Source organism: Hyperolius riggenbachi, chromosome 10 (assembly GCF_040937935.1).
Source record: "Hyperolius riggenbachi isolate aHypRig1 chromosome 10, aHypRig1.pri, whole genome shotgun sequence".
In the NCBI taxonomy this organism is placed as follows: Eukaryota; Metazoa; Chordata; class Amphibia; order Anura; family Hyperoliidae; genus Hyperolius; species Hyperolius riggenbachi.
Window position 1 is genome coordinate 288,722,727 of NC_090655.1, and position 24,763 is coordinate 288,747,489.

General features: G+C 49.5%; 1 protein-coding gene across 2 annotated transcripts; it reads left to right on the forward strand.

Moving 5' to 3' along the window:
• Nucleotides 1–19: 19 nt before the first annotated feature.
• Nucleotides 20–19,324, forward strand: LOC137535581 (zinc finger protein 180-like). Of its 2 annotated transcripts, XM_068257432.1 has the most exons (5): nt 20–118; nt 1,884–1,976; nt 3,978–4,139; nt 4,386–4,506; nt 16,394–19,324. In XM_068257432.1, exons 2-5 carry the CDS (start codon nt 1,905–1,907, stop codon nt 17,686–17,688), a joined length of 1,650 nt encoding a protein of 549 aa, XP_068113533.1. In that variant the 5' UTR covers nt 20–118; nt 1,884–1,904; the 3' UTR covers nt 17,689–19,324. The 2 variants fall into 2 exon arrangements, with proteins under 2 accessions (XP_068113533.1, XP_068113534.1); XM_068257433.1 differs by lacking the exon at nt 20–118 and having other exon boundaries at nt 1,892–1,976; nt 4,009–4,139.
• The last annotated feature ends 5,439 nt before the right edge of the window (nt 19,325–24,763 follow it).

Consider the following 24,763-nt stretch of genomic DNA (forward strand, 5'->3'; position numbering starts at 1 on the left):
GGTAGGCATAGTAGTTGGAGAAAAGCTGGAACGCAAAACCCGGAAGTGGTAGCGGCAGAGGCTGAGACGCAGGTGAACCGCATAACCGGAAGTGGCGGGGAAGGAGGCATCTGGTGAGGTGAGTGACTGGGGGGAGCCGAAATACAGGAGGTTCCCCTCACCCCCCTCTGTGCCCGGTGTATAGAGACAGGGTGATGGGGGGAGGATCATCATCCTCCAAGCCCTGTAACCAGCAATGCATTATATTAATAATGGTAGACACAAGAGACAAGAGAATAATAACAGGAGGAGTCACTGGGCATTACTGCTTTGTGCTGTTACATGACATCATAGGTATGACATCACAGCAGTATCAAAAGCCGTGTCCCCGCCCCCAGATGTCCATGCTCAGTATCTGTCTATCTCTCTCTGTGTGTCTCTCTCCCCCTCGGTATGCACCATGAAAAATGGAAACTAAGGCTCAGCGATCCAAGGAGTATGAGAGGACCCTGGACTGTCTCCCCCCTCACCCTGCAGAGGACCCGGGACCGTCTCCCCAACCCCCCGCAGAGGACCCGGGACCGTCTCCCCAACCCCCCGCAGAGGACCCGGGACAGTCTTCCCCACCCCCTACAGAGGAGCCAGAACTGTCTACCCCCGCAGCGGACCCCGGACCGTCTCCCCCACCCCCCAGTGTTGTCAACTCATCCCTTTAATTACTGACACATATGAATTATGCAGGTTTTGTGGCTACGTAGATGCAGTTAAGGCACTAATTATGTGCAAAAAGCTTGAGAACCTGTATAACTTAGATGTGTCAGTAATTAAAGGGATGAGTTGGCAACACTGCCACCCCCCGCAGAGGACCCAGGACTGTCTACCCCCGCAGCGGACCCAGAACTGTCTCCCCCCACCCCCAGCAGAGGACCCAGGACTGTCTCCCCCCAGCAGAGGACCCAGGACTGTCTCCCCTCTCCCCCCACAGAGGACCCAGGACTGTCTCCCCCCTCCCCCCGCAGATGACCCAGGACTGTCTCCCCCACCCCCCGCAGAGGACCCGGGACTGTCTCCCCACCCCCCGGAGAGGACCCGGGACTGTCTCCCCCAGCAGAGGCCCCGGGACTGTCTCCCCCCTCCCCCCACAGAGGACCCGGGACTATATTAACCCCCACCCCCCACAGAGGACCCGGGACTATGTCCCCCACCTCCTGCAGAGGACCCAGGACTATATTCCCCCCCCCCCCCCACCCCCGCAGAGGACCCCTGGAATGTCTCCCCCCATCCTCCGCAGAGGACCCGGGACTGTCTCCCCCACCCCCCGCAGATGACCCAGGACTGTCTCCCCCACCCCCCGGAGAGGACCCAGGACTGTCTCCCCCACCCCCAGCAGAGGACCCAGGACTGTCTCCCCCCACCCCCTGCAGAGGACCCGGGACTATCTTCCCCCCCCCACCTCCCGCAGAGGACCCGGGACTATCTTACCCCCCTCCCCCCACAGAGGACCCGGGACTATATTAACCCCCACCCCCCACAGAGGACCTGGAACTATATTAACCCCCCCCCCCCACCTCCTGCAGATTACCCAGGACTATCCTCCCCCCCACCTCCCGCAGAGGACCCCTGGAATGTCTCCCCCTATCCCCCGCAGAGAACCCAGGACTGTCTTCAGGTCACAGGGTTAGATCACATCAGTCACATGACTTGGAGCCCTTCTTGTCCTCTGGTTACACTATCTGCACTTCTGTCCAGCAGAGGGAAGTCTTTACTTCCGAGTGATATTGGCTCCCTCATTATAATATCATTGTCATATCACATGTGAGGTGATCAGAACCAGTCTTATGTCTGTTATTACTTCTTATCCAGCCTGACGACACTACAGAGCTCTCTCTTCTTCCCCCATCCAGATAATCTCCAACCACCACAACATGGATGGGAATGCCATGACTGAGAAGATATTACAACTTACCCTGCAGATCATCTACCTGCTGACCGGAGAGGTGAGGAGGATTCTGTGAGGTCACATGACATCACTCTTATCTCTAGTAATATAACACACAGGTGACTGGAGAGGTGAGGAGGATTCTGTGAGGTCACATGACATCACTCTTATCTCTAGTAATATAACACACAGGTGACTAGAGAGGTGAGGGGGATTCTGGGAGGTCACATGACATCACTCTTATCTCTAGTAATATAACACAGGTGACTGGAGAGGTGAGGAGGATTCTGGGAGGTCACATGACATCACTCTTATCTCTAGTAATATAACACAGGTGACTGGAGAGGTGAGGGGGATTCTGGGAGGTCACATGACGTCGCTCTTATCTCTAGTTATATAACACACAGGTGACCAGAGAGGTGAGGGGGATTCTGGGAGGTCATATGACATCACTCTTATCTCTAGTAATATAACACACAGGTGTCTGGAGAGGTGAGGGGGATTCTGGGAGGTCACATGACATCACTCTTATCTCTAGTAATATAACACACAGGTGACTAGAGAGGTGAGGGGGATTCTGGGAGGTCACATGACATCACTCTTATCTCTAGTAATATAACACACAGGTGACTGGAGAGGTGAGGGGGATTCTGGGAGGTCACATGACATCACTCTTATCTCTAGTAATATAACACACAGGTGACTAGAGAGGTGAGGAGGATTCTGGGAGGTCACATGACAGGTGACTGGAGAGGTGAGGAGGATTCTGGGAGGTCACATGACATCACTCTTATCTCTAGTAATATAACACACAGGTGACCGGAGAGGTGAGGAGGATTCTGGGAGGTCACATGACATCACTCTTATCTCTAGTAATATAACACAGGTGACTGGAGAGGTGAGGGGGATTCTGGGAGGTCACATGACATCGCTCTTATCTCTAGTTATATAACACACAGGTGACCAGAGAGGTGAGGGGGATTCTGGGAGGTCACGTGACGTCACTCTTATCTCTAGTAATATAACACACAGGTGACCAGAGAGGTGAGGGGGATTCTGGGAGGTCACATGACATCACTCTTATCTCTAGTAATATAACACACAGGTGACTGGAGAGGTGAGGGGGATTCTGGGAGGTCACATGACATCACTCTTATCTCTAGTAATATAACACACAGGTGACTGGAGAGGTGAGGGGGATTCTGGGAGGTCACATGACATCACTCTTATCTCTAGTAATATAACACAGGTGACTGGATAAGTGAGGGGGGTTCTGGGAGGTCACATGACATCACTCTTATCTCTAGTAATATAACACACAGTTGACCGGAGAGGTGAGGGGGATTCTGGGAGGTCACATGACATCACTCTTATCTCTAGTAATATAACACAGGTGACTGGAGAGGTGAGGAGGATTCTGGGAGGTCACATGACATCACTCTTATCTCTAGTAATATAACACACAGCTGACTGGAGAGGTGAGGGGATTCTGGGAGGTCAGATGACATCACTCTTATCTCTAGTAATATAACACACAGGTGACCGGAGAGGTGAGGGGGGTTCTGGGAGGTCACATGACATCACTCTTATCTCTAGTAATATAACACAGGTGACCAGAGAGGTGAGGAGGATTCTGGGAGGTCACATGACATCACTTATCTCTAGTAATATAACACACAGGTGACCAGAGAGGTGAGGGGAATTCTGGGAGGTCACATGACATCACTATTATCTCCAGTAATATAACACACAGGTGACTGGAGAGGTGAGGGGGATTCTGGGAGGTCACATGACACTCTAGTAATATAACACACAGTTGACCGGAGAGGTGAGGGGGATTCTGGGAGGTCACATGACATCACTCTTATCTCTAGTAATATAACACACTGGTAACCGGAGAGGTGAGGGGGATTCTGGGAGGTCACATGACATCTCTTATCTCTAGTAATATAACACACAGGTGACCAGAGAGGTGAGGGTGGATTCTGGGAGGTCAGGTGAGCCATCAGAGAGATGAGGAGGATTCTGGGGTTATATGACGTCACTGTTATCTACACAGGATTGTATAGTTATGAGGAAATCGGGGGAAGTTCTTTCAGACATGAACCTGAAGCAGATGTCCTCTCTCCTGCCGGCTGTTCGGGGCTCCTCCATAGTAGAACACGGGGACCAGAAGAGTCACGATGAAAAAGAAACACTCGTTCCCACTAGAAAGGAGGAGGTAAGTAGTCTGTGTGTGTGTATGTATGTATGTATGTATGTGCGTGTATGTGCATGTGTGAATGTATGTATGTGAGTGCGTGCGTGTATGTGTATGTATGTGCGTGTTTGTGTGTGTGTGTATGTGTGCATGTGTGTGTATGTATACATGCGTGCGTGTTTGTGTATGTATGCGTGCATGTGTGTGTAGGGGGGGAGATCTGAACCAATCACTGGGCCTTCATGTTGTCTCTTGTGTGTTCCTCAGGTTTCTTCTGGTGAGGAGGACTTGATTGTCTCCTTGTCTGTTGAAAAGTTATCCGATTTAGGGGGAACCAGAAGCCTAGAGACTCCGTCAATGGAGGCACCCCAGATGCTGGGACCGCTCGGTAAGATGTGCAGCAAGTTATTAATGCCGTCATACATTTATGGGACTTTATTGTGGTTTGTTAGGAAGCCAGGCTGGAGGGTTCATGTCTGGCTGGAGATGATGGTGGAACTGGTTGGGGGCTCTCTGGAAGAGATCTAGGACCGGTCTTCTCACACGAAATCCAACCTTTAGGGGCCATTTACAGATGATGTTATGAATGTGAAACGATTGGTCTTCACTGATGACACTGCCCCCTGGTTCTATCCATGAAGATGTCACTGCATAAAAACTGACTCAACATCTCCCAGCTGAGCCTCTGTTCATTTTACATCGGCATCATAGATCTAGTTCATGAAACAATAACTACAGTGTTCTTATTGTAGACTCCTAGAGAGGTCCAGGAAGCCTCCTGACCATCCACAGAGGAAGCGCTGTGCTGAGTCTTGTGTACCGCCTTAAACATAAGCTCCTCCCCTTCAGCCAGGTCTAGCTACAAGGAAATAAAACATAGATTCAGGCTCATCTTCTCAAGTTAGGACATTTAAATCAATTATAAGGGAGGTGCTAAAGAGGGTGTGGCCAACAAAAACAGCTAAGTCAGGGCTGGACAAACTTTGCATGGCCTGGGGTGCATGCTGTGGACCACATTCCTTACATTTCTCCTCTCCTCCCTCCCTCCCCAGGCGGTAACCGGGGGTTACTTAACACTCACCTGATCGCCGATTCCAGCGTCGCATCTCCGTGGCAACAGGGTGCCACATGCAAAAAGAGATGTCCGCAACACTGGCAATATAATTGAGTGTGCTAGGGTCAAAAACGAAATGCAAAAGCTAGGAAAGAAAACCCATATGTAACAGCAGCACTGAAGGATATCAGAGATGTATATAATAAGTCATCTTTATTCCAAAAATTATATAACACATAATGACACTTGTGAGAGTTCAAAATTAAAACCAATTAAAACAGGCCGCATAATCCTGAAATACTCTGCTGCAAACAATCCTGCCTGTACAAAAGCATATAATCATTAGATATCAAATACACACCCAAAATATGTTATACAATAAAATGTATGCATATATACACTCACCTACAGGATTATTAGGAACACCATACTAATACAGTGTTTGACCCCCTTTCGCCTTCAGAACTGCCTTAATTCTACGTGGCATTGATTCAACAAGGTGCTGAAAGCATTCTTTAGAAATGTTGGCCCATATTGATAGGATAGCATCTTGCAGTTGTTGGGGATTTGTGAGATGCACATCCAGGGCAGGAAGCTCCCGTTCCATCACATCCCAAAGATGCTCTATTGGGTTGAGATCTGGTGACTGTGGGGGCCATTTTAGTACAGTGACCTCATTGTCATGTTCAAGAAACCAATTTGAAATGATTCAAGTGACATGGTGCATTATCCTGCTGGAAGCAGCCATCAGAGGATGGGTACATGGTGGTCATGAAGGGATGGACATGGTCAGAAACAATGCCAGGTAGCCCGTGGCATTTAAACGATGCCCAATTGGCACTAAAGGGCCTAAAGTGTGCCAAGAAAACATCCCCCACACCATTACACCACCACCACCAGCCTGCACAGTGGTAACAAGGCATGATGGATCCATGTTCTCATTCTGTTTACACCAAATTCTGACTCTATCGAGACTCATCAGATCAGGCAACATTTTTTCAGTCTTCAACTGTCCAATCTTAGTGAGCTTGTGCAAATTGTACCCTCTATTTCTAATTTGTGGTGGAGATGAGTGGTACCCGGTGGGGTCTTCTGCTGTTGTAGCCCATCCGCCTCAAGGTTGTGCGTGTTGTGGCTTCACAAATGCTTTGCTCCATACCTCGGTTGTAACGAGTGGTTATGTTAGTCAATGTTGCTCTTCTATCAGCTTGAATCAGTCGGCCCATTCTCCTCTGACCTCTAGCATCAACAAGGCATTTTCCCCCACAGGACTGCCGCACACTGGATGTTTTTCCCTTTTTCACATCATTCTTCGTAAACTCTAGAAATGGTTGTGTGTAGAAATCCCAGTAACTGAGCAGATTGTGAACTACTCAAACTGGCCCGTCTGGCACCAACAACCATGCCCCGCTCAGAATTGCTTAAATCACCTTTCTTTCCCATTCTGACATTCAGTTTGGAGTTCAGGAGATTGTCTTGACCAGGACCACACCCCTAAATGCATTGAAGCAACTGCCATGTGATTGGTTGATTAGATAACTGCATTAATGAGAAATTGAACAGGTGTTCCTATTAATCCTTTAGGTGAGTGTATATATGTACTCCAACCACTCCAACCAAATGGGAATCAAAATAGAGCCCACAGGTGGATGAACCTGGGTTCAGTCAAGTTATAAAATATGTAGTGCAATGACCTTACATATACAAATACATGTGCATATAATGACAAAAAGCTATGATTCAAAGGGCAAATGCAAAATTAGTGCAATAAATATGTGCAAACTGCAATAACCAAGCAACCTAGGAGCAGCCTGTATAGGTAAAGTGTATAAGACGCATGGAAATGTGCTGAAAAGGAGATACTTAGCCCAGGAAGGGTGTGTGAACCAGGCAGTGCAGCAGAGGAATGGCAGAGATCCCCTCATGATGGTCCCACTAGTTTAAAGGGCATCACCCCGCTTTTGAAAAGGAGAGAGGACACCACTGGATCAGGTGAGTGTAACCCCCTGTTACCGCCCGCGCGCGACTCTGCTGGGAGGGAGGGGAGGGATCCGGCTGCCTGTTGGCGGGATGGAATTCAAGCATGCTCGGGCTGAATTCGGCCCACACGCCGTGGTCTGCCCAGCGCTGAGCTGAGTCATTTAACCCTTTGCACACTCGCAAATGCTTTCATACAAACCAGTCATCCAGGCACCACTGCTATCCCCACAGCTAAGGTAAAAGCCGGGGTTTTCGTACAAAAGAATCCATTCCCTTCCGTAGTCACCTACACCGCGCAGAGGCCTCCCACTGTTAGTAGGCAGGGATTCCATTCCCTTCTGTAGTCACCTACACCGCGCAGAGGCCTCCCACTGTTAGTAGGCAGGGATTCCATTCCCTTCTGTAGTCACCTACACCGCGCAGAGGCCTCCCACTGTTAGTAGGCAGGGATTCCATTCCCTTCCGTAGTCACCTACACCACGCAGAGGCCTCCCACTGTTAGTAGGTAGGGATTCCATTCCCTTCCGTAGTCACCTACACCACGCAGAGGCCTCCCACTGTTAGTAGGCAGGGATTCCATTCCCTTCTGTAGTCACCTACACCGCGCAGAGGCCTCCCACTGTTAGTAGGCAGGGATTCCATTCCCTTCCGTAGTCACCTACACCGCGCAGAGGCCTCCCACTGTTAGTAGGCAGGGATTCCATTCCCTTCCGTAGTCACCTACACCGTGCAGAGGCCTCCCACTGTTAGTAGGCAGGGATTCCATTCCCTTCCGTAGTCACCTACACCGTGCAGAGGCCTCCCACTGTTAGTAGGCAGGGATTCCATTCCCTTCCGTAGTCACCTACACCGCGCAGAGGCCTCCCACTGTTAGTAGGCAGGGATTCCATTCCCTTCCGTAGTCACCTACACCGCGCAGAGGCCTCCCACTGTTAGTAGGCAGGGATTCCATTCCCTTCCGTAGTCACCTACACCGTGCAGAGGCCTCCCACTGTTAGTAGGCAGGGATTCCATTCCCTTCTGTAGTCACCTACACCGTGCAGAGGCCTCCCACTGTTAGTAGGCAGGGATTCCATTCCCTTCCGTAGTCACCTACACCGTGCAGAGGCCTCCCACTGTTAGTAGGCAGGGATTCCATTCCCTTCCGTAGTCACCTACACCGTGCAGAGGCCTCCCACTGTTAGTAGGCAGGGATTCCATACCCTTCCGTAGTCACCTACACCGTGCAGAGGCCTCCCACTGTTAGTAGGCAGGGATTCCATTCCCTTCCGTAGTCACCTACACCGTGCAGAGGCCTCCCACTGTTAGTAGGCAGGGATTCCATTCCCTTCCGTAGTCACCTACACCGTGCAGAGGCCTCCCACTGTTAGTAGGCAGGGATTCCATTCCCTTCTGTAGTCACCTACACCACGCAGAGGCCTCCCACTGTTAGTAGGCAGGGATTCCATTCCCTTCCGTAGTCACCTACACCGCGCAGAGGCCTCCCACTGTTAGTAGGCAGGGATTCCATTCCCTTCTGTAGTCACCTACACCGCGCAGAGGCCTCCCACTGTTGACCGTGGGCGACGGAGGGTTAATTTACCCAGAAGTCCGCGGGATCCTCTGCGTGTCATTTGTGTCACACGGGAAGTGCTGGCTGCTTTCCACGTGATTTGTTTTGCGTTCGCATTTTTTTCCTTAAAGTCAATAGCTGCCGACTTTAGCGGTTATTAGCAAAGCCCCCTTATATGCTAGAAACACCAAATGTGCAGGATATGTGGAGGGGGGCAGTGGGTACACAGGCAGATAGGGCTTTTTTTTCTATTGTTAAATATTTAAAGGGGACCTGACATGAGAGAGATATGGAGGCTGACATATTTCTTTCCCTTTTAAACAATGCCAGTTGCCCGGCAGCCCTGGTGATCTTGTGCCTCCAAAACATTCAGCCATAGCCCCTGAACAAGCATGCAGATCAGGTGCTCTGACTGAAGTGTGACTGGATTACCTGCATGCTCGTTCAGGTGTGTGATTCAGACACTTCTGCAGCCAAAGAGATCAGCAGGGCTGCCAGGCAACTGGTATTGTTTAACCTCTCTGGCGGGAAATAACGAGTGTAGCTCGGGCTAGCCGTAGAGATGTCGCAAACATCAGATTTGGGGTTGGCGAATTTCCAGAAAAGTGCACGAAAAATCAAATTTGGAGGGGGAACGTGGAAAGAAGAGGAAAAAAAACATTTTCAAAAAGACATTGTAGTTTTTTAGAAAATCATGAGGACAGGATGGAGAACGGCTCCCGACGTCGGAATCTCCCGGGAGGTGAATGAAAGCACCTGCTGTGAGCTATACTATGAATTGAGCTCTCAGCGGCTCGCCAGCGCGCAGTATTCGGTGAACATTGGACTGTTCGGGTTGAACACGATTTTTTAAAAAAAAATTTGCGTTTGCATTTTTTACATTAAAGTCAATAGCCGCTAACTTTAGCGGTTAATAGCATAGTCCCCTACATGCTAGAAACACCATCTGCAGTTTGCAGGGCATGTGGAGGGGGACAGCGGGGATAAGAGGAAAAACCGGTACATGACAGATAATGTAGCAAACCTAACGGTAGTGTAAATTTACATATATCAAAAGAAAGAGCAATGGATTTCCTGACGAGGTTTCTAGGGGGTCCATACGCAGTGCATATGCCCCCCCCCCCCCCCGGAAACCCCTCCGGAGCCGCGACGCTTTGGCCAGGGATCGCTATACGGATGCAATATGGCTGTATACAGATTCCTGGCATCATTACCTATTTTTGGAAACTTTTTTTTTTTTTTTAATGTTCAGAGTGTGGGAACTTTTTTCAAAACTTAAAAAAAAAAAGTTTCCAAAAATGGGAAAAGATGCCAGGAATCTTTATACAGCCATATTGCAGCTGTATAGCGATCCCTGGCCAAAGCGTTGTGACTCTGGAGGGGTCTCCAGGGGGTCCGTATGCACTGCGTGCGGTTCCGTTGTAAACTCCATCATGAAATTCATTGCTCTTTCTTTTGTTATATTGGTAAATTAACACTACCGTTAGGTTTGCTACATTATCTGTCATTTACCGCATTTCAATGTATACTTTTTTTCCTATGAAACTTTAAAATCGATTTTCTCAAAAACTATAAGGTCTTTTTGAAAAAAAAAAAAAAGTTTCCTCTTGTACCCACTGTCCCCCTTTGCAAATGCAGACGGTGTTTCTAGCATGTACAGGGGATTTGCTGTTAACTGCTATAGTTAGCGGCTATTGACTTCAATGTAAAAAATGTGAATGTGAATTTAAAAATGAAAAAAAAAAAACATTTGTGTTCAACGCAAATAGCCCAATGTTGGCCGAATACTGCCCACTGGCAGTAGTATAGCTCGCAGCAGGCGCTTTTACTCACCACCCAGGTGCCCACTGGCAGTAGTATAGCTCGCAGCAGGCGCTTTTACTCACCACCCAGGTGCCCACTGGCAGTAGTATAGCTCGCAGCGGGTGCTGTTACTCACCACCCAGGTGCCCACTGGCAGTAGTATAGCTCGCAGCGGGTGCTGTTACTCACCACCCAGGTGCCCACTGGCAGTAGTATAGCTCGCAGCGGGTGCTGTTACTCACCACCCAGGTGCCCACTGGCAGTAGTATAGCTCGCAGCAGGCGCTTTTACTCACCACCCAGGTGCCCACTGGCAGTAGTATAGCTCGCAGCGGGTGCTGTTACTCACCACCCAGGGGATCCTGAAATCAGTAGCCGTTCTCCTTCCTGTCCTCCGAGGCTCTGAATCACTCGATTTTCTAAAAAAAACGATAAGGACTTTTTGAAAATGTTTTTATCCCTTTTCTACCCACTGTCCCCTCTATATACCCTGCAAATTAGATTTTTTTTTTCTAGCAAATAAGGGTTTTTTGCTATTAACGGTTAAAGTCGGCAGCTGTTCGCCTGCCATATAAGTCTATGGAGCCCGTTGCGAACAGCCAGTTTGCGCCCTTTTAAGGAAATTCGCATTAGAAATTTGCAAACCTAAAATCAATCTGATGTTTGCGACATCTCTGCGGCTAGCCAGAGCTACGCTCGTTATTCCCGCCAGAGAGGTTAAACAATACCAGTTGCCCGGCAGCCCTGCTGATCTCTTTGGCTGCAATAGTGTCTGAATCACACACCTGAAACGAGCATGCAGCTAATACAGTCACACTTCAGTCAGAGCATCTTATCTGCTGCATGCTTGTTCAGGGGCTATAGCTGGAAGTTATGAAGGCACAAGATTAGCAGGGCTGCCGGGCAACTGGCATTGTTTAAAAGGAAAGAAATATGTCAGCCTCTATAGCCCCCTCACTTCAGGTTCCCTTGAAATGTTTAACAATAGAAATAAAAGCCCTATCTATCCTGAACAAAACAATACCAAGATTGCCTATGCAGACAAAGTACAGCTGAACTATAAGCTATGAAAGTGTAACATTCACAAAGACAAAAACAATTCTCCAGTACTGAGAGCTGCTTTCACTGACAGTAGCAAAGTGCAGAAGAGCCGTGGCATTCCTAATTGATATTTTATCTACATCTGGATTGGGCATGGATTAGGGATGCCCATTCCTTGTATGGATTATGCAGGAGAACAGAGGTGCCAAAAGGATAAAAGGAAGCTAAATGAGCTTAAAAAACAAATTCTTGGTAAATAGAGGAGGTAGTGGTGGACTTACCTCCTCCAAGTAGACACACAACGACTGTAGTAAACACAGTCAATATATTTTATTTATGAACTCCAAATATGCAACGCGTTTCGCAGGTTTGATCCCGCTTCATCAGGGAATAACAGAGAGCAATAGCATAAGTGGTCAGTAGAAGAGCCAGGCACCTCTGTGCCAAATAGGTCATAGCCTCACAGAGGTGCCTGGCTCTTCTACTGACCACATATGCTATTGCTCCCTGTTATTCCCTGATGAAGCGGGATCAAACCTGCGAAACGCGTTGCATATTTGGAGTTCATAAATAAAATATATTGACTGTGTTTACTACAGTCGTTGTGTGTCTACTTGGAGGAGGTAAGTCCACCACTACCTCCTCTATTTACCAAGAATTTGTTTTTTAAGCTCATTTAGCTTCCTTTTATCCTTTTGGCGCCTCTGTTCTCCTGCATAATATTGAGTCCACCCTGGGTGGAGGGTTGAACCCCCTTTTTCTCATCTACAGAGAGCGACTTCTTATTCCTGAGTGGGGTCAGGAAAATCTCCCCACCTGCCTTTACAGTGGTTGCCTAATGGTAACCCTGGTTTGTGAGTATTAATATTTACTCTATCTAGTAACCATTTACCAGTACATATTACACTATTGGGGCTCTTGGTGTTCCTTGTTTTTATTCCTTGTACAGAGTGCTCCGTCATGGGTGGGGGAAGTACGGAGGGGGCAGTATGCAGGCAGGCCCGGCCCTAGACTTTTTGCCGCCTGAGGCAATTTTTAAAGAAGTCCCCCCCAAGCCGTTGTTGTGGGGGGCCGCCCGAGCTGGAGGGGATAGCGGGCAGGAAGGGGGTATTGGGCCTAGCGGCGGGGAGGGGGGTCGGACCCCCCCCTCCCTCGCCTGGGTCCCCCGTCCTCCGCTCCCCTCCAGCTTTAAAAAGGTCCGTGCTGTGGCTGCAGCTATTCGTAAGAGGCAACGGGCGGGGATTACTCACCTCTTCCTCGTTCCAGGCCAGCGTGCGCTCCACTGACGTCACTTCCTGCTACGCCGCAGGAAGTGACGTCAGTGGAGCGCACGCTGGCCTGGAACGAGGAAGAGGTGAGTAATCCCCGCCCGTTGCCTCTTACGAATAGCTGCAGCCACAGCACGGACCTTTTTAAAGCTGAAGGGGAGCGGAGGACGGGGGACCCAGGCGAGGGAGGGGGGGTCCGACCCCCCTCCCCGCCGCTAGGCCCAATACCCCCTTCCTGCCCGCTATCCCCTCCAGCTCGGGCGGCCCCCCACACACATGGACGGGCGGGTGCCGCCCCCCCAGAAGTACCGTCTGAGGCAAAAGTTTCACCCCGCCTCATGGGTGGGCCGGCCCTGTATGCAGGTGACATTCTCATTGCTTTGTATTGCATCAAGCTAGTGGCAGTGGTGTAAATAAGATCAGGCCCGATGTCCACAGACATGGGGACATTATCCAATTCACTTTCTATTACATTTTCTACTGGGAGATAATATTCATCTCCTGTTTACAATTGCTTTTCAGCACTCAGCAACTGAAAAAGTGACAAAAAGGAGGTGAAGAGGTACTGTCAAAATAATCTGAGCATTTTCTTGCTTGTTGGTGGCTTAACCAATTCAGGACCACAGTGCTAAACCTCCCTAAAGACCAGGCTATTTTTTGTTTAATTGGCCACTGCAGCTTTAAGGCCAAGCTGCAGGGCCGCATAACACAGCGGGATCTGATCGCCAATTGCCGTTAGGCGGCCCTGGGGTTGCCGCCGCGGCCACGCCCGTTGGCATGGTGCGATCTTAAGGCAGTTAACCTCCCTGGTGGTGCATTTCTGTCTGGAATTAAGAAGAATTTTAGGCCTCCAATTCTTAAAGGGAACCTTAACTGTAAAAAAAAAACGAGTTTTACTTACCTGGGGCATCTACCAGCCCCCTGCAGCCATCCTGTGCCCTCGCAGTCACTCATGGCTTCTCTGGTCCCCCGCTGCCAGCTAGTTTCATTTTTTTGCTGACTGGGAGTCCTGCTGGTTCAGGAAGCTATTGCAGACATCAACAAGTACTACATTTTTACGCGTTACGGTTGTTACACCCGTAACGCGTAAAAATGTACTTGTTGATGTTTGCAATAGCTTCCTGCACCAGCAGGACTCCCAGTCAGCAAAAAAATGAAACTAGCTGGCAGCGGGGGACCAGAGAAGCCATGAGTGACTGCGAGGGCACAGGATGGCTGCAGGGGGCTGGTAGATGCCCCAGGTAAGTAAAACTCATTTTTTTTTATTTTTTTTTACAGTTAAGGTTCCCTTTAAGAATTGGAGGCCTAAAATTCTTCTTAAATCCAGACAGAAATTTACCACCAGGGAGGTTAACTGCCTTAAAGGATACCACAACTGACATGTGGCATAATGAGATAGACATGGGTATGTACAGTGCCTAGCACACAAATAACTATGCTGTGTTCCTTTTTTTCTTTCGCTGCCTGAAAGAGGTAAATATCAGGTATGTAAGTGGCTGACTCAGTCTCGACTCAGACAGGAAGTGACTACAGTGTGACCTTCACTGATAAGAAATTCCAACTATAAAACACTTTCCTAGCAGAAAATGGCTTCTGAGAGCAAGAAAGAGATAAAAAAGGGGGAATTTCTTATCAGTGAGGGTCACACTGTAGTCACTTCCTGTCTGAGTCAGGACTGAGCCAGCCACTTACATACCTGATATTTACCTCTTTCAGGCAGAGAAAGAAAAAAAGGAACACAGCATAGTTATTTGTGTGCTAGGCACTGTACATACCCATGTCTATCTCATTATGCCACATGTCAGTTGTGGTATCCTTTAAGACCGCACCATGCCAACGGGCGTGGCCGCGGCGGCAACCCCAGGGCCGCCTAACGCCAATTGGCGATCAGCGGGGGACCAGAGAAGCCATGAGTGACTGCGAGGGCACAGGATGGCTGCAAGGGGGCTGGTAGATGTCCCAGGTAAGTAAAACTCTTTTTTTTTTTTTTTACAGTTAAGGTTCCTTTTAAGTCATAACTCACCAAAATATGTCAGAATAAAAGCCTGGTAGACATTCTGCACATACATAAAAGATTGGAACACAAAATGTTTGACTTAAATGTATCAATAAACTACAAAAATGTAACATTGTACAAATAAGGCAGGCAGAGAGTCGTCAAAATCCAGGCAGAGGTCGGTATAAGCGGCAGGCAGAGAGTCGTCAAAATCCAGGCAGAGGTCGGTGCAGGCAGCAGGCAGAGAGTAGTCAAAATCCAGGCAAAGGTTGGTGCAGGCGGCAGGCAGAGAGTAGTCAAAATCCAGGCAAAGGTTGGTGCAGGCAGAGAGTAGTCAAAATCCAGGCAGAGGTCGGTACAGGCGGCAGGCAGAGAGTAGTCAAAATCCAGGCAGAGGTCGGTGCAGGCGGCAGGCAGAGAGTAGTCAAAATCCAGGCAGAGGTTGGTGCAGGCGCCAGGCAGAGTAGTCAAAATCTAAGCAAAACTTGGTAACCGTAAGGCAGATCTGCAGACACACTTAGCTCAGAAGCAGTTGGGAACCAAATGGCTATATTGTTATCATCCTGTGCTTTCAAATGAGCTTATCCACCATCTCTGCCATGGCCACTTTAATTTTTTTGCCGCACACAGCCGCTTGGCCGTCCTGATTGGCCGCCGGGATCCCCGGAAAAAAAGATGGGGGTAAGGGATCCCGAAGGTTGGGGTAGAGAAGCCTGGGTCTCACTGACCGCGCGCAACATCCAAGAAAACAAGGCGAGCTGCACCTTAATATCAGCCCGAGCCCAGCTTGGGATTACCGCCAGGGTGGTTAAAGTGGAGCTGAACTCTTGCACAGGACAGAAGGAAAACACAGAAATGCACCCTGTATGAATTTAGAGAGTTTAGCCTCTCCAATTCCCCCTCATTTGTGTCTCATCACAAGTTGCAATCTGATCTCTCCCCTGTGTCACATGACTGCCATGGCAGAGATGGCAGATAAGCCCATGTGAAAGCACAGGCTATAAACAATACATCTGTTTCCATGAATCATGAAGTAGAAAGAGAGCAGTGTCCCCCCCCCCCCCCACACACACACACACTGGTTACTCCGAGTCATATGATGTAAGCATGTATGTAGCACATGATCTGAAGTGTCTATTGGTTGACTCTGTTGGTGAGATCTCTACGTGTCTTATGCTAGGTACACATGATGCAATTTCACTTCAGATCAACAATTCATAACAAAAATTTCCAACATGTCCGATCTGCTCCTGATCAGTAACTGGATCAATTTTATGCAGTACTGATCTGAAAATCGGTCCTGTCATTGATCAACAGCAGGACCGATATGTCAGAAATGATCAGTTTGACCCGTCGATCTGACGGGAAATTGCATTGTGAGTACCAAGCAGAAGTCTCCAGCTCTGCACAACTGCTGCCTCCTCCCCATTGCCAGGCTGACCCCCACCCCCTAGGAAGTTGTTGTGTTATATTATCAGCAAGGAGAGATCTCATCAATGCCGTCCCCAACAGACATTTGTAATCAGCATGTGACCCAACAGACCCCACTTGTGATGGAAATATCACTCTGTTCTCCCCACAGGTAAATGTCAGTTCAGTGAAGCAGAAGAGAGTCCTCGGCTGAACTCATCGCTAAGTGGTGACAATGATGACAAACTTGGTTTGGAGGACATTCTAGAGTCTATGCCTTCAGCTGAGCACAGCCTGGAGCTGGGCTGTCACAAAAGGTCATCTCCCATGGTGTCAACCTCCAACTGGGAGGAGGACCCCAAGGCCTGCAACATCTACACAGACCAGTCTAAGCCTCGGCCTTCATCGGGACATCTTCAGCAGGAGCCCAGCATCCATGAGAAGTCAAACCTCACCCACACTGACCTCTTTACATCTATGGAACATACACAATGCACACTGACTCAGATCAAGGTAGAACCTGAAGATGCTCCTCAAGAGACAGTGAAGGACATTCACACTCTGACCCCTGTGGACTACTCCTGGTGCATGTCTGCTGATATAAAGGCAGAAGACCAAGTCATGGCAGGTACTGACCTAGGAGAGGCTGCGGACCATCCTCTGTGTACGTTGCCCTATTTTATGGAGGACTCCATATCTCGAGAACCTGTAGACCATTATCCTTACGCCAGTTCTGAGTCTGAGCTGCAGGTTTCTGGGGTCTCGAGTTCTTTGGTGGAGAACACCATCCCTTTCCCTGCAGACGTTCTGGACCACCTGTCGCCTGCAATGGGCCAAGCCTTCGGTTTCAGCAGCAGCTTGTCGCAGGGACAGTCCGGGAAACACCAGCCGATCTGTGCCATAAATGGGAGGAGCTTTCTGAAGAAATCACCGCTGAAGATTCCCCCCAGAACGCACTATGGCGAGAAGCCGTACGCCTGCTCGGAGTGCGGTCTGAGGTTCATGCGTAAATCCCAGCTGGATGTACACCAGCAGAACCATGGAGCGCACAAACCGTTTGCCTGCTCAGAATGCGACAAATATTTCACCAGTAACTTCAATCTGGTGATCCACCGGCGCACTCACACCGGAGAGCGGCCTTTCTCCTGCCCGTCCTGCGGCAAGTGTTTCACCCGCAAGTCCCAGCTCACCATCCACCAGCGGATCCACACCGGGGAGAAGCCGTATGCCTGCCTGGAGTGCGGAAAGCACTTCACGCAATATGCCCAGCTGGCCACCCACCAGAATACCCACACCGGAAACAAATCCTTCGCCTGTTCCCACTGTGACAAACGCTTCACCACCAACTCCAACCGGCAGAGGCACGAACTGACCCACACGAGAGAGAGAAGCCACCTTCCTGCCCCGAGGGCTGAGGACCTCTGCAAGCAAGGTCAAGTCTCCTTTTTCCCTGGAGACCTCGCATAGCCAGGGGAGGGCAAACATTTGGTCTGAAGAATCCACTATAACCTTATGGTCTGAGGGATCCACTATAGCCTTACGGTCTGAGGGATCCACTATAGCCTTACGGTCTGAGGGATCCACTATAGCCTTATGGTCTGAGGGATCCACTATGGCCTTACGTCCAGCTGAGTAGGGGAGTCACGGTCCAAGTTTGGGTGGGAGATTGGACTTCCCAGTGACCTGTGATGTAGAACTGAACTCCTCAGGTTGTAGTCTGATATGCCTGTCCCTCAGACAAGCGATATCACTCTGAGGACCTTCCTCTGTGGAGGTATCTCTCCAAGACTGGAGACATCTTAGCAGACATTTAATGGCCTCCTCGCCTGCCTGGGACGATCTCTGGTGTTGGATGAAGCACAAGTTGTCTGGCTCGTTAGATTTTGAGGAGGTGGTTTTTAAGAACATTGTCTAATGTTAGGTGGCAAAAGTTTTTACCCCTCATGTGGGTCATATCAGAGAGTGGGGTGAGAGGTTAGTGAAATAGTGGCTGTGTAATTGTAGCCGCCTGCTGTGAGATATATTTGTGATAAATGCAAGTTGTCCTCTCAGAACCGCCACGTAATGTTCTCACAGCATAACGGTGCATGCGGCTACCACCACACATCCATCAATTCACTTCTGAAGTCCTTTGTGATCAGCCACGCAGGGCCGTTTGTTGGCATAGGCAGTCTAGGCAGATGCAGAGGGTGGACATCTGCTGGAGAGGGTGCCAAGGAGTTATTAAAAGCGCACATGTGGTGTTTATATACAACGGCTATATAGAGAAAGAAAGGGGCAGGTAATATGGGAACACCAAAATCACCAGACCACCAAAAGCACCATAATGAAGTCCTTGTTAGCATAACTATAGCACTACAAGTAGAAGTAATGTGCTGATTAAACTCATAATTACCTTAGATGTATACTTATTAGACTGTCTCATTAGCTCTGGAATCCTGGGAGAGTATTCAGCAAAGTAGAGACCCAGGCTGTACATGAACTGTATGATAGTTTTTACTTATGTAACAGATATAGGAAAGGGATGTTATGTAACTTCACTTTGTTTGGTCAGGTGGTAATTGCTATAACCTTTCTGTGACAACTTGGCAACATTGGCATTTACAGGCCCAGACATTGACAGTAAATGTTAGTGGGGAGGGGGGTGGGCCAAGCAGCCCTAAACACTCTGCCCCATAATTGCAGACAGATTTGACAACATCCAGTCCCGGTTATTCGATAGAGCCTGGGAGAGTCCGGGTAAATCCATCTCAGTGATTAAGAAACGTGATATCATCAGTAGTAAAACACTTATTCCTTGTTTCATGGTTTTCACATCACTGACCACTAGGGGGAGATTTTCACATCTCTGTCTTATATAAGGTGATCTTTTATAGCAGTGGATGAGGCGGGAGGAGGAGTCAGCATGCCAGGAAGTTGCTGGTCCGGCTTCTGATAAGCGGCTGTCATGTTGTGAACTGGTAAGGGGTTCGGTGGCCGCTCTACAAGCCCACTCGGTGCTTCAGGCAAACATTGGACAGTGTGATGTGGAGAGATGTGTTGGGGGCGGCCGGAGGGCCTTGTATGTAGAAAAGCCACAGAATAAAATGTGTGTTGTGGATAAGATGTGTCTGTGTTCATTTGTGTTCGTTATCATCTTACAGCTTCCACAGTCCCGCCTGACAGAGGACGGAGGCAATGCTATAACTATATTACTGAGGTGCGCAGAGCTGGGGGTACACAGAGACCCCGAGAGATAGCGGAATCCAGCAGGGGGAGGAGCCTCTGGTAATGTGGGCAGAGCTGGGATCTCTGGAAAAACTGAACACGTGTGTAGTACATTGGTCAAATCAGTAAGAAAAACTGATTCTAACTCTTGAATTGAAAAGATATTTAAAAAACTGGACGGTGTGTGGCAGCCTTTAGATTTGAGGGAGGGGCCATTTCTGAGATGACAATCGAGCCATGAGTGTGGTGAAGGCATTAGAGCGTAAGCTCTTGTGGTGCAGTGGGTGTCGGATGCAGATTAGCATTCCTTTGTATAGGAGCTCTGCCAGTCTTTGCCAGTCTGGTCTGGATTTGACATAATTATCCCTGATAGACAAGCTTAGGCCTCTTGCACACTACATGCGTTTCCGATTTTTTTTTTTATATGATCCGATTTTTGATTCCGATTAAAAAAACAACCTAGCAGCATGCAGTACTTTTTTTAATCTGAATCAAAAATCGGATTGTGTAAAAATGGGAATCGCATGTAATGTGCAAGGGGCTTCACATCCAGAACCTCTGGTGTATTACCTGTATAGATGTCACTATTTACAGGTAATAAGGGCGCTGCAGTTCTCAATAATAGCCACATGCTGTCACTATTTCTACACATAATGACGGCGCTGCACTTCTCCTAAATGACCACAAGATGTCACCATTTAAGTATGTAATGATGACACTACACTTCTTATAAAAAAGCCACAAGATGTTTCTCTTTTTAATCGGAAAGCCAACGCCGCAGTTCTGATAAATGGCCACAAGATGTCACCATTGATACGTATAATGACAGCTCTGCAATTCTCATGAATGTCCACCAGATTTCATTATACATAATTGCAGTTTCTGCGCTGAGTAGCTTGCGCATGCGCAGTGCAACCCTGACAGTCATGGCCCGATATCTCCGCAGTCATGCCTCCTACACATCCTGTATCTGGAGGGTGGGGAGGGACCCCCTGAGCTATCGCTGGGCTGCTGGCAGGGGCGCCTCTAGTTATTTTGTCACTCCAGGTGAGAAAACCTGTGGTGCCCCCCAGAAAATAATCGTAATCTGGGCAGCGTTTCACCAGAAAATAGTGTGCACCTGTAAAAACTAAATAAGCATTTACTGACCTGCAGAATAATCCTCTCCTGGCGCACAGCTCCCCCGGTGATCTTCACAACCCTCGTGGTGACACTGCAGGGCTACGGGAAGATAGTGCCCGAAGCCCTGTAGATGGCTTTGGACGCCAGAAGACTCCGCAGGCTGAGGTGGGCTGCGGGGAGTGAACTGGCACAGCATCTAATAGACGCCGCAGCCAGTTCACCACCCGGGGGGCCATTCCCCCCCTGGTCGGTCTTGTAGCTGCTGGTTTCTAAGATAGTATATGAAAATATATTGTGAATGGGGGGAGGGCACTGCAATGTGGCTCAGAGGTAGTTTAGGGGGTCACTTCCCTACCCTCCAAGTATGGTGTGTGGGGGGCCTATAATATAAATAATGGTGTGAATCTCTCACTGAGTATGAGAGTTATGAGACATCACATCAGACACTCCTGTAGTTTTCATAAGCAGCCACAAGATGTCACCACTGATACATGTAATGACGGTGCTACAGTTCTCACACACGACCACACAAGGTCACTATTTACACGTAGGGACGCCGATGTACTTATGGACGGTGTAGTGTGCACGTTGTGTGGTGCGCATGCGCGGTACATATCAGTTTATGCCGCTGTATCTCTGCAGCTCTGCCACCTACACGCCTCATATTGTAAGAAGATGGAGGGGACCCCCCGAGCTGCAGTTCCCCCCAGCCCCGCTGACTCCCCAGATATGACATAGCAGCTGGCCTGGGGAGGGGGAAGGGGGGGGGGCTGCAGCTCAGAGGTCCCCTCCCCCCATTTATTCCAGTATGTAGGAGGTTAGAAGGTGAATAATGGGCGTGGCTGGATGTGAGAATACAATGACGTCACCAAAACAAAAAGATACAGAATATAGATGAAGCACAAGAAAAGAGTGACCACCACTCAAGTAACTATAAAAATACAAAACTTTATTGAAGGATCAATTGTAGCAATTCCCTAAACCGACTGGTAACCTCCCCCCCCCCCCCCCCCCCCATAAAAAACTGCATTGGCTGTCACCACGGGAACGCTCCCTCCCATACACACATCACCAGTTTCACCACATAACCATCCATACAATCTAGATTGGCCAATCTTTTGTGGGAACTATAGAATAACGGCTGTCTGTCCACAATTCCTTTGCATGCCTCTTTGGCTCAAAGGAATTGTGGGCAGCCAGCCGTTATCCTATAGTTCCCACACAAGTGCAATCCAAAAGATTGGCCAATCTAGATTGTATGGATGGTTATGTGATGAAACTGGTGATGTGTGTATGTGAGGGAGCGTTCCCGTGGTGACAGCCAATGCAATTTTTTATGGGGGGGGGGGGGGGGTTACCAGTCGGTTTAGGGAATTGCTACAATTGATCCTTCGATAATGTTTTGTATTCTTATAGTTCCTTGAGGGGCGGTCACTCTTTTCTTGTGCTGAATACTATTGCTAAAGTTGACCTGCCTTCCCCAAAAATAATTTGGGTGAACTAATAATTAAAGGACAAGTGCAGCGGATTAACAATTTTTTTCTAGACTATAGATCAGGCTTTCTCAACCAGGGTTCCTTGAGGACTCTGCAGGGTTCTCTGGCATTTTCTGCCATCAGGGGGAAGTATAATAGAGCACACTATAATAGGTGGTACTGTAACAAGAAGCACTACATTGGGGATCAGAATAATCATGAGCACAGTATAGTGAGTGGCAGTGTAATAGGAGTTAGTAAAATTTACAGCCTCACCTACTTTTAACCACTTGACGACCAGGGGATTTCTGTCTGATCTGTGCTGCGTGGGCTCTCCAGCCCGCAGCACAGATCAGGATTATGCCAGGGCGATCAGACTTACCCCCTTTTTTCCCCACTAGGTGGATGTCCTGCTGGGGGGGTCTGATCGCCGCCGGCTTGCGGTGCTTTGCGGGGGGGGGGCTCTTCACAGCCCCCCTCCAGAGTGTTTTCGGCGCTCCCTCTCCCTTCCCCTCTGAGCGGCGCAGGATGGATATCCGTCCTGCGCATTGTAGGATAGGCTTCAGCCTATCCAGGCCCGGCCCTAGACTTTTTGCCGCCTGAGGCAATTTTTAAAGAAATCGCCGCCGCCCCCCCCCCCCAAGCCGTTGTTGTGGAGGGCCGCCCGAGCTGGAGGGGATAGCGGGCAGGAAGGGGGTATTGGGCCTAGCGGCGGGGAGGGGGGTCGGACCCCCTCCCCTCCCTCGCCTGGGTCCCCCGTCCTCCACTCCCCTCCAGCTTTAAAAAGGTCCGTGCTGTGGCTGCAGCTATTCGTAAGAGGCAACGGGCGGGGATTACTCACCTCTTCCTCGTTCCAGGCCAGCGTGCGCTCCACTGACGTCACTTCCTGCGGCGTAGCAGGAAGTGACGTCAGTGGAGCGCACGCTGGCCTGGAACGAGGAAGAGGTGAGTAATCCCCGCCCGTTGCCTCTTACGAATAGCTGCAGCCACAGCACGGACCTTTTTAAAGCTGGAGGGGAGCGGATGACGGGGGACCCAGGCGAGGGAGGGGGGGGGGGGTCCGACCCCCCTCCCCGCTGCTAGGCCCAACACCCCCTTCCTGCCCGCTATCCCCTCCAGCTCGGGCGGCCCCCCACACACATGGACGGGCGGGTGCCGCCCCCCCAGAAGTGCCGCCTGAGGCAAAAGTTTCACCCCGCGTCATGGGCGGGCCGGCCCTGAGCCTATCATATGCCGGCGATCCCCGGCCAATCAGAGGCCGGGGATCGCCGATCTGCCTTACGGCGCTGCTGCGCAGCAGCGTCGTATGATGTAAACAGCGGGGATTTCTTCCCCACGATCGGCGGCTCTCCGGCTGTTCACGGAGACACCCTCCGTGAACTGACATGGAAATCATGGAAACCCGCAGACAACCAATTTACAGCAATCGGCGTTAGCTGGTCATCAAGAGGTTAAAGACCATGCTTCCGGAAAAATAAATGCAGGGGTTCCTCGAGATTAAAAAATTGTTTGCAGGGGTTCCCTGAGACCCAAAAGTTATTTGCAGGGTTCCTCCAGGGTAAAAAAGTTGAGAAAGGCTGCTATAGATGGAGACGCTGTAATTCTAACGCTCGGCCACCAGAGGTCACTATAGAGCCGGAGTGTAATGAGGCTGTCATTTCACAAATGGCCACCAGAGGTCACTGTAGAGCCAGAGTGTAATGAGGCAGTCATTTCACAAATGGCCACCAGAGGTCACTATAGAGCCGGAGTGTAATGAGGCTGTCATTTCACAAATGGCCACCAGAGGTCACTGTAGAGCCAGAGTGTAATGAGGCAGTCATTTCACAAATGGCCACCAGAGGTCACTATAGAGCCGGAGTGTAATGAGGCTGTCATTTCACAAATGGCCACCAGAGGTCACTGTAGAGCCAGAGTGTAATGAGGCAGTCATTTCACAAATGGCCACCAGAGGTCACTATAGAGCCGGAGTGTAATGAGGCTGTCATAGCACATATGGCCACCAGAGGACACTATAGAGCCGGAGTGTAATGAGGCTGTCATAGCACATATGGCCAATATAGAGCCGGAGTGTAATGAGGCTGTCATAGCACATATGGCCACCAGAGGTCACTATGGAGCCTGAGTGTAATGAGGCTATCATAGCACATATGGCCACTAGATGGCGGTGGCGGGCAGCGATTGTTCCGCTATGTGTATCATCTGGCTGCAGTTCTCACAATCGCCACCAGATATCGCCGGTGAGACAGATCTACAGTAAAGGAGCTGTCATTTCACAAATGGGCATCAGAGGTCACTATAGAGCCGGAGTGTAATGAGGCTGTCATGGCACATATGGCCACCAGAGGTCACTATGGAGCCTGAGTGTAATGAGGCTATCATAGCACATATGGCCACCAGAGGTCGCTATAGAGCCGGAGTGTAATGAGGATGTCATAGCACATATGGCCACCAGAGGTCACTATAGAGCCGGAGTGTAATGAGGCTGTCATAACACATATGGCCACCAGAGGTCACTATAGAGCCAGAGTGTAATAAGGCTGTCATAACACATATGGCCACCAGAGGTCACTATAGAACCGGAGTGTAATGAGGCTGTCATAACACATATGGCCACCAGAGGTCACTATAGAGCCAGAGTGTAATGAGGCTGTCATAACACATATGGCCACCAGAGGTCACTATAGAGCCAGAGTGTAATGAGGCTGTCATAACACATATGGCCACTAGAGGTCACT